Source organism: Eubalaena glacialis, chromosome 8 (genome assembly GCF_028564815.1).
Source record: "Eubalaena glacialis isolate mEubGla1 chromosome 8, mEubGla1.1.hap2.+ XY, whole genome shotgun sequence".
Classification (NCBI taxonomy): Eukaryota; Metazoa; Chordata; class Mammalia; order Artiodactyla; family Balaenidae; genus Eubalaena; species Eubalaena glacialis.
Genome location: NC_083723.1, coordinates 81200091 through 81212464, shown reverse-complemented (window position 1 = coordinate 81212464; position 12374 = coordinate 81200091). Strand labels below are relative to the sequence as shown.

The 12374-nt window shown below is 39.6% G+C and overlaps 1 protein-coding gene across 4 annotated transcripts in view; it reads right to left on the bottom strand.

Annotated features, from left to right (window-relative positions):
* CHN2 (chimerin 2) overlaps positions 1-12374 on the bottom strand; it is a 323464-nt gene that overhangs the window by 6833 nt on the left and 304257 nt on the right. For all 4 annotated transcript variants that reach the window (XM_061198631.1, XM_061198629.1, XM_061198628.1 and 1 more), the window contains 3 exons: positions 11498-11582; positions 6948-7121; positions 1886-1963 (listed from right to left, as the gene is read on the bottom strand). In XM_061198631.1, the coding sequence (XP_061054614.1) occupies positions 1886-1963; positions 6948-7121; positions 11498-11582 (337 nt within the window). The remainder of the gene's footprint in view (positions 1-1885; positions 1964-6947; positions 7122-11497; positions 11583-12374) is intronic.

Sequence of the window (12374 nt, the reverse complement as noted above, 5' to 3'; positions counted from 1 at the left end):
ATACAGAAAATAATGGTTGATATCTTCAGTTTCTAATGTCTCTTTCAGGCTTACTGAAGTTTCTTTTCACTTGATTATTTCTCACCTAGTCCCTAGGACTTTAATCTGGGAAACTTTAACCTTCCCTCATGTATAGGTAATGTTATATTTCTTACTATTTTTACAATCATTCTGAAGACATTTTTTGACTTTTTGTTTTACCATTAGTAAATATCAGTCCAATTTAATTGTTGCAGTCTATAAAACTTTTTGGATAGAAAAATGTTTCAATCATATAGGGACTATTAGCATTTTCCTTTATACAGAGAATTGAAAGAACAAATGCCTCAGCAAATTTGGTTCTGAGGATTAAAAAAGCTCCTAATGTACAGAAAACAATAAGAGTGTAGCAGATACGCCATCTAATCCCCTTATTTATGTATTTAACAAATATTTATTGAGAGTCTACCATGTGCCAGGTACTATTAAGCCCTAGTGCATCAAAGAAGAAAAGACATACGGTTGTCCCTCAGTATCCAAGGGGGATTGGTTCCAGGAACTTCCCACTGTGTGGACACCATAATCCAAGGATGCTCAAGTCTCTTATGTAAAATGGCTTAGTATTTGCATATAACCTATGCATATCCTCCAGTATACTTTAAATCATCTCTAGATTACTTACAATACCTAATACAATGTAAATGCTACATAAAGAGTTGCCAGCATGTGGCAAATTCAAGTTCTGCTTTTGGGAACTTTCTGGAATTTAAAAAAATATTTTTGATCCATGATTGGTTGAATCTACGGATATGGAACCTGCAGATACAGAAGGCCAACAGTACTCCCTTCAAATAACTCTAGTTAGACTGGGAGTCAGGCCTGCAACTCAACAATTACAAGGAAATAAGACTTCTATGCTGGAGACATGTGGAAACAAGGGGGCGGGCAGAGGAAAAGGAAATGGAATTCTTAGGTCAGCTTGGGGTGGTTGGGGAGGAGTCATGACAGAGGAAGGACTTGAGCTGACACCTGATGAATAGGTAAGTGCTTGCCAGGCAGAGATGTGAACACATTCTAGATGGACAGAGCAACGTGAGCCCAGGTGCTTGTTCATGAAAAGAGGTAGGGTGTATTTCAGTATTGCTGGGATACAAAGTATACAGACAGGAGGAACTGGCTATGAGCCTGGACAGATAGGGCAGCTAGATCATCAGAGACCTTGTCTACTACTCTGCAGAGTGGAGGTCCTAGCTAGTGGGCTAGACGTTCCATCTCTGATTGGCTGTACCAGAATTATTTGGATCATTCAACAGATATACAGACTCTTGGGCTCACTCAGCTTCCTGAATGAGTCCCCAGGGTGGGCCCTGGTGATCTGTATTTTTAATAAGTTCCCAAGTTGGCTCATGATATCTGACCTATGAAAGAATATGGCCTAGAGGATGTATGGCACAGTCACAAAGAACAAAAGGAGTTACCTCCTATACTTCTCCTACTTCAGTGCCAGGGGTACCCCCATCCCTATGCTCTCTTCTTTGGAGCTTTGGGAGAAGAAATCAAAGGGATCTGAGATGGAGGATGCAGAAGGTACCCTGGTGCCATGTGAACTGACCATAAATGTTGGGCAACCAAGTCAAGAACCTTAATGGCACCAAATGCTGTCTGATCATTTTCAAGCAGTATTTTAAACTCACTTCTCCATATGGTCAACTGTGCACGACTTTTAAAAAAACTCTTTCCCCAGAGAAGCAGAGAACTATGATATTTGTAAACCATTACTCCTTGGCTTCCTAAAGAACAGCTCTCAGTAGCTCTAAAAACCCATTCCCATTATGAGTAAAATCTGGTTCCAAAAGAGAGGATGCTAAGGATAAATCATTTGGCGCTCAAGAAAGTGCAAGCCTACCTCTGTCAAAGGCCATTTTGACATCTTCGATGTGTTCAGTAAACCCGGAAACTCTATAAAGCCCTTCTGACTTTAATCCTGTTAAAAAAAGGGACAGACAGATTTTAACTTTAGCTTCCTAAAACATCTAAAAAAGAATCTGATTTTCTATCTACACTGCGTGCTATCAGGAAATGAGCAAATATAGTCAGTGCTCTTACATATTACATACTGTCACGTCAGAACTTGAACTTGTCCATCTTGGTTTCTGTGCAAATCTGTCTTCATTTGCTTGTGTGGCAGTGGAGACCTCAGCGATCTGGTATTCCTCCTGCCTGGCTTTGCAAAGTGAACCCATGGTCAAGATTCTCATCAACCGTGGTCTCCTGCTTCCTTTGTTCATCTGACAGCTGGATGTGATTTCACTGCAGCAAACTATTTTCCTTGCAGCATCATCTCAATCCATATGCCATACTGCGTGTAGCAGTGTACTAGGTACACAATACAAGTACGCATGTGTGTGGTACATATTATCCTGATTTTACTGGAACTATCCAGATTTTATAGCCTTATATGTTTAATCATAAACATGACAATATGTTAAATGTTTAACTACATATGATTGATTTAATTGGTATACCTTCAAATAAATGATCATACAAACGGATGCAGGAAAATAAAATTCTATTGAATGATTCTGGAAACTTGATCACTGTATATTTAGGCTAAGAAAAAGATGTGGGTTCTGCTCCTAGATCTTATTGATTTGTTAAGATATTTCCAAAGTATCAGAAGGGATAGAGGACAAGATTTCAGACCTTTTATGTCAAAAACTAGCTGCTATCAAACTATAGCTACAGCAATAATAAATAAGCAAATAAATAGCTTCTACTGCTGCTGCAGTATACTCTGTCAAACTCCTGATAGCTAACATGCGTTTCTGTTTTTCACATGTACTATCTGCCATATATAAGCGTTGACATGGGGTCTGCATCAGAGACAACAAATGCATGGCATAAATACTACCCCTCCTCTCTCCTGTGACCAGAGGAGACATTCTTAATTGACCTCAGCTTTTTCTCCCACTGAGACCCACTCAGTTTCAGAATTCGTCTCAGGACAGTTGTCTAGGATGCCACTACTGATCAACTGAATTGGCCCACAAGATGAGGCCAGGTGTCATCCTGTTCTAGTTGGCGGTGCATGTCAGCATGCTCCAGTCCAGTTGTAACCTGCACTGCAGCAGAGGCAAGGACACAGTGGCACAGGGGAGCACAGTGCAGTGGACACTAGCCCTGCCTTTTGATAGAACAGGCCATGGGGAAGGTCTTACTGAGGAGCTATCTTTAAAGGACATCATGAAGGACAGGCTGGCGTTTGCCGGAGTTAGCAGAGGCTGCCAGCTCCCCGTCTAATACTAGTTCTCCACTTCCTCTGTTGTGATGAAACCCTTGGTTTTTAGAACAACATCCATCGCAGAGGCCATTAACTCCTGGCCAGTGTGAAGAGAGCAGAAGTGATGTGTATAGTGCCTGGGTCATGGACTTGAAGAGAAAGGGTATGCCCTTTTGCTCTTGGTTGGAATGCAGATGAGACGGTGATAACCATCTGGGACCATGCAGATGAGGGCAGCACTCAAGGAAGACAGAGCAACAGCTTGCAGGGCCTGGGTTCCTGTCCCTGGGCAGCTGCTCCATGAGCCCTGGGCTGCTGCCGGACACAGAGATTTCTATCTTTTTGAAGACACTATTATTTGGGGTCTCTGTGACAGCACTGAAACCTATGGGTTAAGTACATCGGTTAGACACACAGATTTGGAGGTGGAGTTAGGGGAGTTGGTCATTCCAAGAAAAAACCAAAAGAAATAACACAGTTGAGTCCTATTATGTTGGGCCCTGTACTAGGTCATTTATATGGATCAACTCATTTTAACCCTCATAACTACCTTCGGAGGTACAACTGATTCTGTTACTTTAAAGATGAGAAAAATTCCTTAAAAAACTAAAAACAGAATTACCATATGACCCAGCAATCCCACTACTGGGCATATACCCAGAGAAAACCGTAATTCAAAAAGACACATGCACCCGAATGTTCATTGCAGCACTATTTACAATAGCCAGGTCATGGAAGCAACCTAAATGCCCATCGGCAGACGAATGGATAAAGAAGTTGTGGTACATATATACAATGGAATATTACTCAGCCATAAAAAGGAACGAAATTGAGTCATTTGTTGAGACGTGGATGGATCTAGAGACTGTCATACAGAGTGAAGTAAGTCAGAAAGAGAAAAACAAATATCGTATATTAACGCATGTATGTGGAACCTAGAAAAATGGTACAGATGAGCCGGTTTGCAGGGCAGAAGTTGAGACACAGATGTAGAGAACAGACATATGGACACCAAGGGGGGAAAACTGCGGTGGGGTGGGGATGGTGGTGTGCTGAATTGGGCGATTGGGATTGACATGTATACACTGATGTGTATAAAATTGATGACTAATAAGAACCTGCAGTATAAAAAAACAAACAACTAATACTAAACTTTCATTGGGTTATTGGCATGGAAATATGTTAATATAAATGTTTCAGACATTACATGAAATTTCTAAAAATCTTATATGTTCTGGTATAATGTTATAAGTCATAATCCTAGTTATTACTTTAAAATGTATATCTCAGAAATAACTAATTTTCTTGTCAACTGCATTATTATGAACTTTCATCAAATCTTTAACCGTGGTCATTTTTAAGTCTTTTGTCATTTACAGACAGTTCTGGGTGTACTCTGATGCTTTTGCAAATATGTTCCTATAAAAGGGTTTCATCTTCAAGAAATTCATGGAAAAGACTCTGACAAGTACAGGTTTCTGGTAACTGACTGTACTGCTGAACTGAATGAATAAGCATTTTCAGAACTCTAATGAAAAACTGATGAACTGATAAAAGTGCTAACAAAAGATCAAGATGAAAAAAAAATTAATTACATGGGACTGAGTGAACTGATGAGGATGAGTATAATTTTTGTGACTTTCTGTTTGAATTAAAAAAAAAAAATCCCACAAGGACTCAGAGGCAAAGAATATACAAATCAATTTTCACTGCAAAGTAAAGGAGCTGTTACAGTGGAGGATTATGGGACTGAATGTCAATATTATGACATAGTATGAGTGTGTTTCATGTTTGGTAATTGCAATCATTGTTGCTTTTGTTGTGGTCATCCACGTACAATGCTTGGTGTCAGTCTATTTATCTCTTGTAAAAATAAAATACAGTGTGTGTGTGTGTGTGTGTGTGTGTGTGTGGAAAAAAATAAAAATAAAAAAAAATAAAGATGAGAAAATAGATATTCAAATGGAGTAAGTAACTTGCCCAAGGTCATACTATAACTAATATGAGAAGGGGTTGGGAATCTAACTTCAAGTTCATGATCTTTTCACTCTGCCATATCATGCAGAAACAAGTGGCGATGGAAGCATTTGGAGAACAATAAGAAATTTGCTATGGGTGGAAGACAGGGTAAGATGCTGGCAGTGGTGGCAATGAAGCTGGGAATGGCAGCATCACGTGAATTTCTTCCAGCCCATCCTCTGGTTCTGCTCACATGCACAGGGCCCTAATGCCTGTAGCTCCAGTCCCTTTGCTGTGACTTCCGTATAAATTCCTAACTTGTGCTATTGTAGCTCTTGTACTAGACATGCTTAGTGCTGTGCTCCCCGTGGACACATTAGACACCAGATGTGGTAGTAACTTTGCCCGAATTATTAGTAGTCTCTGATGAGGATCACTATGGGATGATCCCAGCTTCTTCAGAGAAGCACAAGTCCTGATTGCAGGCTCTGGAGAGGCTGATGATCTGACCCTTTGGGGTCGCGGAGTCCTCTTAACAGCAGGACACAGGGCTGCTCTTCCCAGCCACTCATCCAGAGTCAGGGCACCCCCCTCAACTCGTACTCAGCTCAGCCCCTGCATCAACAGCTTCACCAGATTCCAAAGCTCCCATTCAGCTCTGACAGACACAGCAGTCAAAAGGCAGGAGGCATTTCTTACAATTTGAGATGAAATGAGCAAGTCTTAAGGGAACAGAATAGCTATCGTTTTCATCCTGTATGGAAGAGGGAATAATTTCCTATCTCTAAAAGGTTTGGGATAACAAGTTATAATATCCTCTTTTGTTTTGTTTTGGAAAGAATGGGATGGTTGGCGAATGCATAAATACCTGTAGACTATATTAAGCCAATTTGGACACAATGATGGACAACTATAGCAGGGTAAATACATGGCAACAATGGTAAAAGCCTTTCCAATTACCCAAATTACATCCAACAATCCAGTTCTCCCTAACCAGATTCTATCCACCATATCACTGAACATTTTGATACTGAAAAGTGGCCAAAGCACAAATAAAGGAAAGATGACTCAAGCATAATATAAAGAATCTCTTCTTTGAAATGTTTCTATCTTCCTTGCCTTCTCAATTTTCAATGAATAGATCTTTTCAATTTTTTAACTCTCCTCTTTGAAATAAACAGAACCAATACTAGGAGTGAATTTCTATATGGTAGAAAATATATGTGTTGACCAAAAATTTCTTTACTTATTTAATAGAAGCACTTTCAAAGACTCGATTCAAACCTCACCTCTGCCATAAACCCTTTCTGAACTCTCCTCAGATAAGATTAAAATGTTTTCCTCTGTGACTCCGTGGTTCTTTTTTAATAGTGTTTTGAATACATGTACTCACAGCATTTATTTATTTGCCCCCAACCCCCGATTCTGCATATTATGCTACGAATTTCCTGAAGGTGTGAACTGTGACTTTTATATCCCCAGTGTGTAGCACATGATAAATGCTTAGCAAGCGTGTGTTAAATGCATACATGCATGGTTTATGTACGACACAGAAATTGATGTCGTTGGTTGGATTTAGCGTGTGTGCACGCGCACACGTGTGCATGGGCCTGGGCAGACCATTTCCCCAAGATCGGTACTGGAGAGTCAATTTAACAATTATAAGAAAGTCTCCTTGACAACAGTAAAAATAAAATCACTATAATAAGCAGGGTTTTTTTTTCCAAACCTCTTGCTTCAATTTCCCGAATGCATATGTCTACCACCATGGGTCTCTGCATGTTGTGAGCCTTCACGAGTGTTGTCAGGTCACAACAGTACACCTTCTTGATCCTCTTGAGATCAGGTTGGCAGTCATTGGGAACATGCTTGGAACACTGTTTGTGTACGTTCAATCCACAGTCTGTAAACAAAGAAGCCACATTAAGCTTGCCTGGCCCTTTTGTCAAAGCTCAACACAAATTATATGTTACCAAAAATAAAAATGAAAACACCCAGAGTTTGCTGTATCTCTCTGAAACATCCATCCCACTTAGAGGTGATGCTGTCCACAAGATGAGTATGAAATCTATCTTTACTCATGAAACTTATATAATTCCATTTTTCTCAATAAGCCTTCTCTGTGGCTGGACCATAAGAATAGAACATCTCATGGAGATAGTTTTGGTAATTAGCCAGGTTGTTTGTATGTTTTTTTTTCCCTTTTGGAACTGGAAACTTTGGGTCCATATGAGGGCTTTTGGGTTTGGATTCCCAGAGCAAATTGTGTCTCATAAAGGGCGCCAAGGACTTTTGCTAGGTTGTTTCCCTTAAGTTCGTGACACTCCTTTTATGGAAGACATGATTACTCTCTCTGTAGGAATCTCTAATCTTTGGTCTGAGAGACCCATGACCATTGGCATCCTCTTTCGCCTTCCTGGAGAGCTGCCCATACTTTCCACTCCTGTCCTCCTTGCTGGGCAGTTTCAGTAGGCCGTTCTCCTTTCTACTTGCCTTATTTTGACACCTGTTGAGTGGAAATACTGTCTAACTGGACACCGGTGGGAGTACCCGAGAGTTTACAATTTAGAACAATGCCATGTAATGTGATGACAAGACTAATTATTTATAAAGCTCATATCAAGATGCAAAGCTGAAAAGGTGCTTTTAAGTTCAGTGTGCACATTAAAAGCCTTATTAGCAGTTGGTATCCACTGATGGAATTTCTCTAACAATAACAAGGCACAGTCTACGTTCTGGAAAATAAAAATTTAATGCTGAAGATGTTCAAAGTTGATTTGGTATCTATTCAAAGTGCCTTCTAATACTGATTGTTTTTATAGGTGTAAAGAATAATAATATCAATAGATAGCTAGTGGGAAGCAGCCACATAGCACAGGGAGATCAGCTCGGTGCTTTGTGACCACCTAGAGGGGTGGGATAGGGAGGGTGGGAGGGAGGGAGATGCAAGAGGGAAGAGATATGGGAACATATGTATATGTATAACTGATTCACTTTGTTATAAAGCAGAAACTAACACACCATTGTAAAGCAATTATACTTCAATAAAGATGTTTAAAAAGAATAATATCATTTTTATATTTTATATACATATTATACACACATGATAATGAATATTGTAATCAGTTGCTTTAAAAAAAAGCACTTAACTACACCAAGGATTTGAGAGGATCTAAACTTTTGTAAAATCATCAGAAAACGATTTTTGTCATTACATGATTTTCATGTCATGTTTACTGGCTGAGTTCTCTGTCTCTTCCAAAGACAAAACCAGTTCTAATTATCTTAGCTTTATCAACATGAGAAATTCAGCAAAGCTCAAGTAAACTTCAATAACATTTGATAGATCTATTTAGTGAATATAAATGTTGGTGAACTGAACTAAATAGAATAGGCTGGTTTTCTTGTTTGGATATAATAGCACCTACTCCTAGGGTTATCATGAGAATCAAATAAATTAATATATGTGAAGTCTGAAGTGTGAGGAGCATTACATGAGAGTTAAATAGAAGAAACAGCAAATACGGTGATAGAAAATATAAGGATACCTGCCCAGCTAGTCTTAAGTTATTTCATTGGTCATTCTTACTCACTGAATTCTTATAAACTTCATTTAAAACAATTTTTTAGAAATGTGGTAAAATATACGTAAAATTCACCATTTCAGCCATTTTAAGTGTATAGTTTAGTGGCGTTAAGTACCTTCCCACTGTGTGCAGCCACCACCACCCATCTCCAAAGCTTTCTGCATCTTTCAAAGCTGAAACTCTGTACCCACAAAACAGTAACTCCCTGGACCCTCTTCCCCTCGGCCCCTGGCAACCGCATTCTGCCTTCTTCGTCTATGAATGTGACTACTTTAGATGCCTCATGGAAGTGGAATCATACAGTATTTGTCCTTTTGTGACGGGCTTATTTCACTTAGCATAATGTCCTTAAGGTTCATTCATATTGTAGCCCATGACAGAATTTCCTGAAGAACATTCCATTTAAGGCTGAATAATATTCCATTTTATGTATATACCACATTTTGTTTATCCATTCATCCACTGATGGATACTTGGGTTGTTTCTACCTTTTGGCTGTTGTGAACAATGTTGCTATCAACGTGGGTGTACAAAGATCTGTTCCTTTCAGGTCTTTTGGGTATATACCCAGAAGTGGACTTGCTGGATTATAGGATAATTCTACTTTTAATTTCTTTATAAACTTCATTTTAAGGTCTGAAATGACAGTGTTTTTATGTAGAGTTAAATACTGATATTTTATTAAAATGAAGATGTTTTCTAACAAGTATAAAAATATTCAGTTTTTGCAAACGAATACAATTCTATATGCTATAAATAAAGTCTAGTTAATTTTAAAAATATTTAAATTATGTAAAATATGGAGAGTTGAGAGGTAATGATGGATATTCCAAACATTTAATGATCAGTTTTCAGTTCTCCTGCTGCTCAGAGGAAGTATGAGGTTAAACAGTGGCCACTGGAGAATAGTAACATAGCCTTAGAATTATGTTTTATTTAAAAAAAAAACAAACACAGAAAAAAACCCCCAAAAAACCCCAAACTCTCTTATCCCAGAGCAAGTTGCTGTTCACAGCTAATCTGAATCCCAGAGTTTTGTTCTCATAATATTGACTTTGGACCAGTTTCCTGCTGAAATTGGATAATAGAAGCAATTAGGGATATTTTTGGTAGGTATAATCTGAACAGGTTGAACTAATGACCACTGCGCAATTCAGATATTCCACCACTTTGCTCAGTGGTTGAACTGTGAGATACTTTGTAACTTTTGTGGTAATCAGGGGTATCTGGAACATTTCTGGAGAGTCTGCCTCCAAACCTACATTTACTGCTTGCTTCATGGATCTGGGATGCGGGCAGGTAGAGGAATTGACATGCACGAGCACTCCTGGACCCGTCCAGGTATCACCACAGGTGACTGCTATATCTATATAGTAGAAGCTGAAATAGCCCTTTCCAGGCAGAGAAAGGATTTAAGGTCCCATGATCCTGTGAACCAAAATGGGCAGTATGGGGAAATAGATCATCATTTTTAATTTTAATTTTTTAAATTTTTATTGAAGTATAGTTGATTTACAGTGTTGTGTTAGTGTCAGGTATACAGCAAAGTGATCAGTTATATGTCTATCTTTTGCAGATTCTTTTCCCATATAGGTTATTACAAAATATTGAGTAGAGTTCCCTGTGCTATACAGTAGGTCCTTCTTGTTTATCTATTTTATATATAGTAGTGTGTATATGTTGCTCCCAAATTCCTAATTAATCTCCCCCGCCACCTTTCCCCTTTGGTAAACATAAGTTTGTTTTCTATGTCTGTGAGTCTGTTTCTTTTTGTAAATAAGTTCATTTGTAGGAAACAGATCATCTTAATGTAGTGTCATTAGCTTATTTTAAATGCTTCATAAGAATTATTTTTTAAAATCATACCCTAGCAAGAAAGAAATCAGTCATGCTGTCAGTGGAAACCCAGTCAACATATCACAGGAGGCTATTCTTGCTCCCGGCCGGAACTGTTTGCCAGAAAAAGCATGGCATGATGAATTAGGAAGCCTGGTTAAACATTAATTTGGCAATTCTTTGCTGTTTTGTTAGATGTATCTTAATAAGATGTGCTGTGTGCTCTTAGCAATGGGTGTGTGCGTCTAGTTCTAGGTGGAAAAACACCTAGGGTTTCAAAGTACTTTGAAAATATGTGATATCAAATCAAGGTGTGTATTTTCACTGCTAATCTGATGGCAGAAAAATACTGGGTATGGGCTCTGGAGCCAAATCAATGTTCCACCACTTACTATGTAGCCAAGGGCAATTAATGATTATCAGTAAGGCTCAGTTTCTTCATCTATTTAATGGGGAGAATAATTGCATCTCCCCGAAGGTTCATTGGTGAGGCTAAATGGCATGATAAATAGAAGATGGGAAAGCAATGTAACTTTTCTATCTATGCAATTCCATTGGAATTGATTTATTTTTTTCTTTTAAGGACAGCTACCTAGTTTGGGTGGCAGGTAGGTGCCTAAGAAAATATACTCCCCTGGATTTTTTTCTTTTCTTGTATAAACAGAGATATTCCTTTTCATTCTAGCAAACACCTAGAGGAGTCTCTCCATTAAGCACAGAGATGCCTTGAATCTTTCAGAAAGCTAGACTTCTGAGCTAATCTGGGCCTATTTCCCCGCTCTGGAGAGATGCCCTCCAGCTCATCATTGCGGCACTTGATGTAAATGGAAAAGGGGAAGGAAAGCTCCGTGCCTACCTGAGCATCGGACCCCTTGGGCAATAAGCCCCCACATGAAGTTGGCGCAGTATTCACACCAGTGCGGGCCTCGGAACGTGTGGACCTGTGAGCCAAGACGAAGAAAAGTGTTAGAGAAGTCAGTCACCTGGAGGCAGGTGGCCTTGGACGTGAAACGAATAGATGACGCCAAGAAACGAAGGCCTGAGTGGGAGTGAGCATCCCTCACTGGGAGTTTTCCTTCCAGTGGGGATGAGTTGTGAACAGACCTGGAAAAAACATAGATGTGCTTTGATTTTTGAAAATCCTCCACTGAGCCTCCATGCCCCATACCAGAGCCAGAAAGGAATGTGGAGAAACAGTAAGAGGACAGGGCCATGCCATCAGCTAAGGAATGAGACTCTCCCTACCCCAAACAAGGCACTGTATGGAAAAACCCAAGAGAGCCTGAGCTGGTTGCTATAACCTGCATTTAGCTCAGCAAGTTCTGGAAGGCAGACCACGGTTACTGTGGCCTTTTGACCAAAGTTGCCCTATCTATAGACTATCCAGGTAGGTATAAATAAGACATGACTGTGGGAAAATTAGAAGGTTCCAAGGCTTTAAGCCACTTCCAGAAAAGGCATTTTAAAAAGTGAGGGAGTTGGCTGAAAATGAAGGCTACCAATACGGTCTACAGAATTGCCTTCCCCAGAGAGGTGTCTGTATTCAGCGGGCCCCGGTGTGGCCTCTGGGTGTGTGTAGGTTGAAAGTGCCTTCTGATTGGCCAAGGTGCCAGTCTCATTGGTTGGTGGCCAAGTCAGTTGTTAAATATTTTGAACATTATGAAGTAAGGATGGTCTTATCTCTCATTATTCAGGTACAGGTCCACCTGTGACAGGACCATGTATTAAGTCAT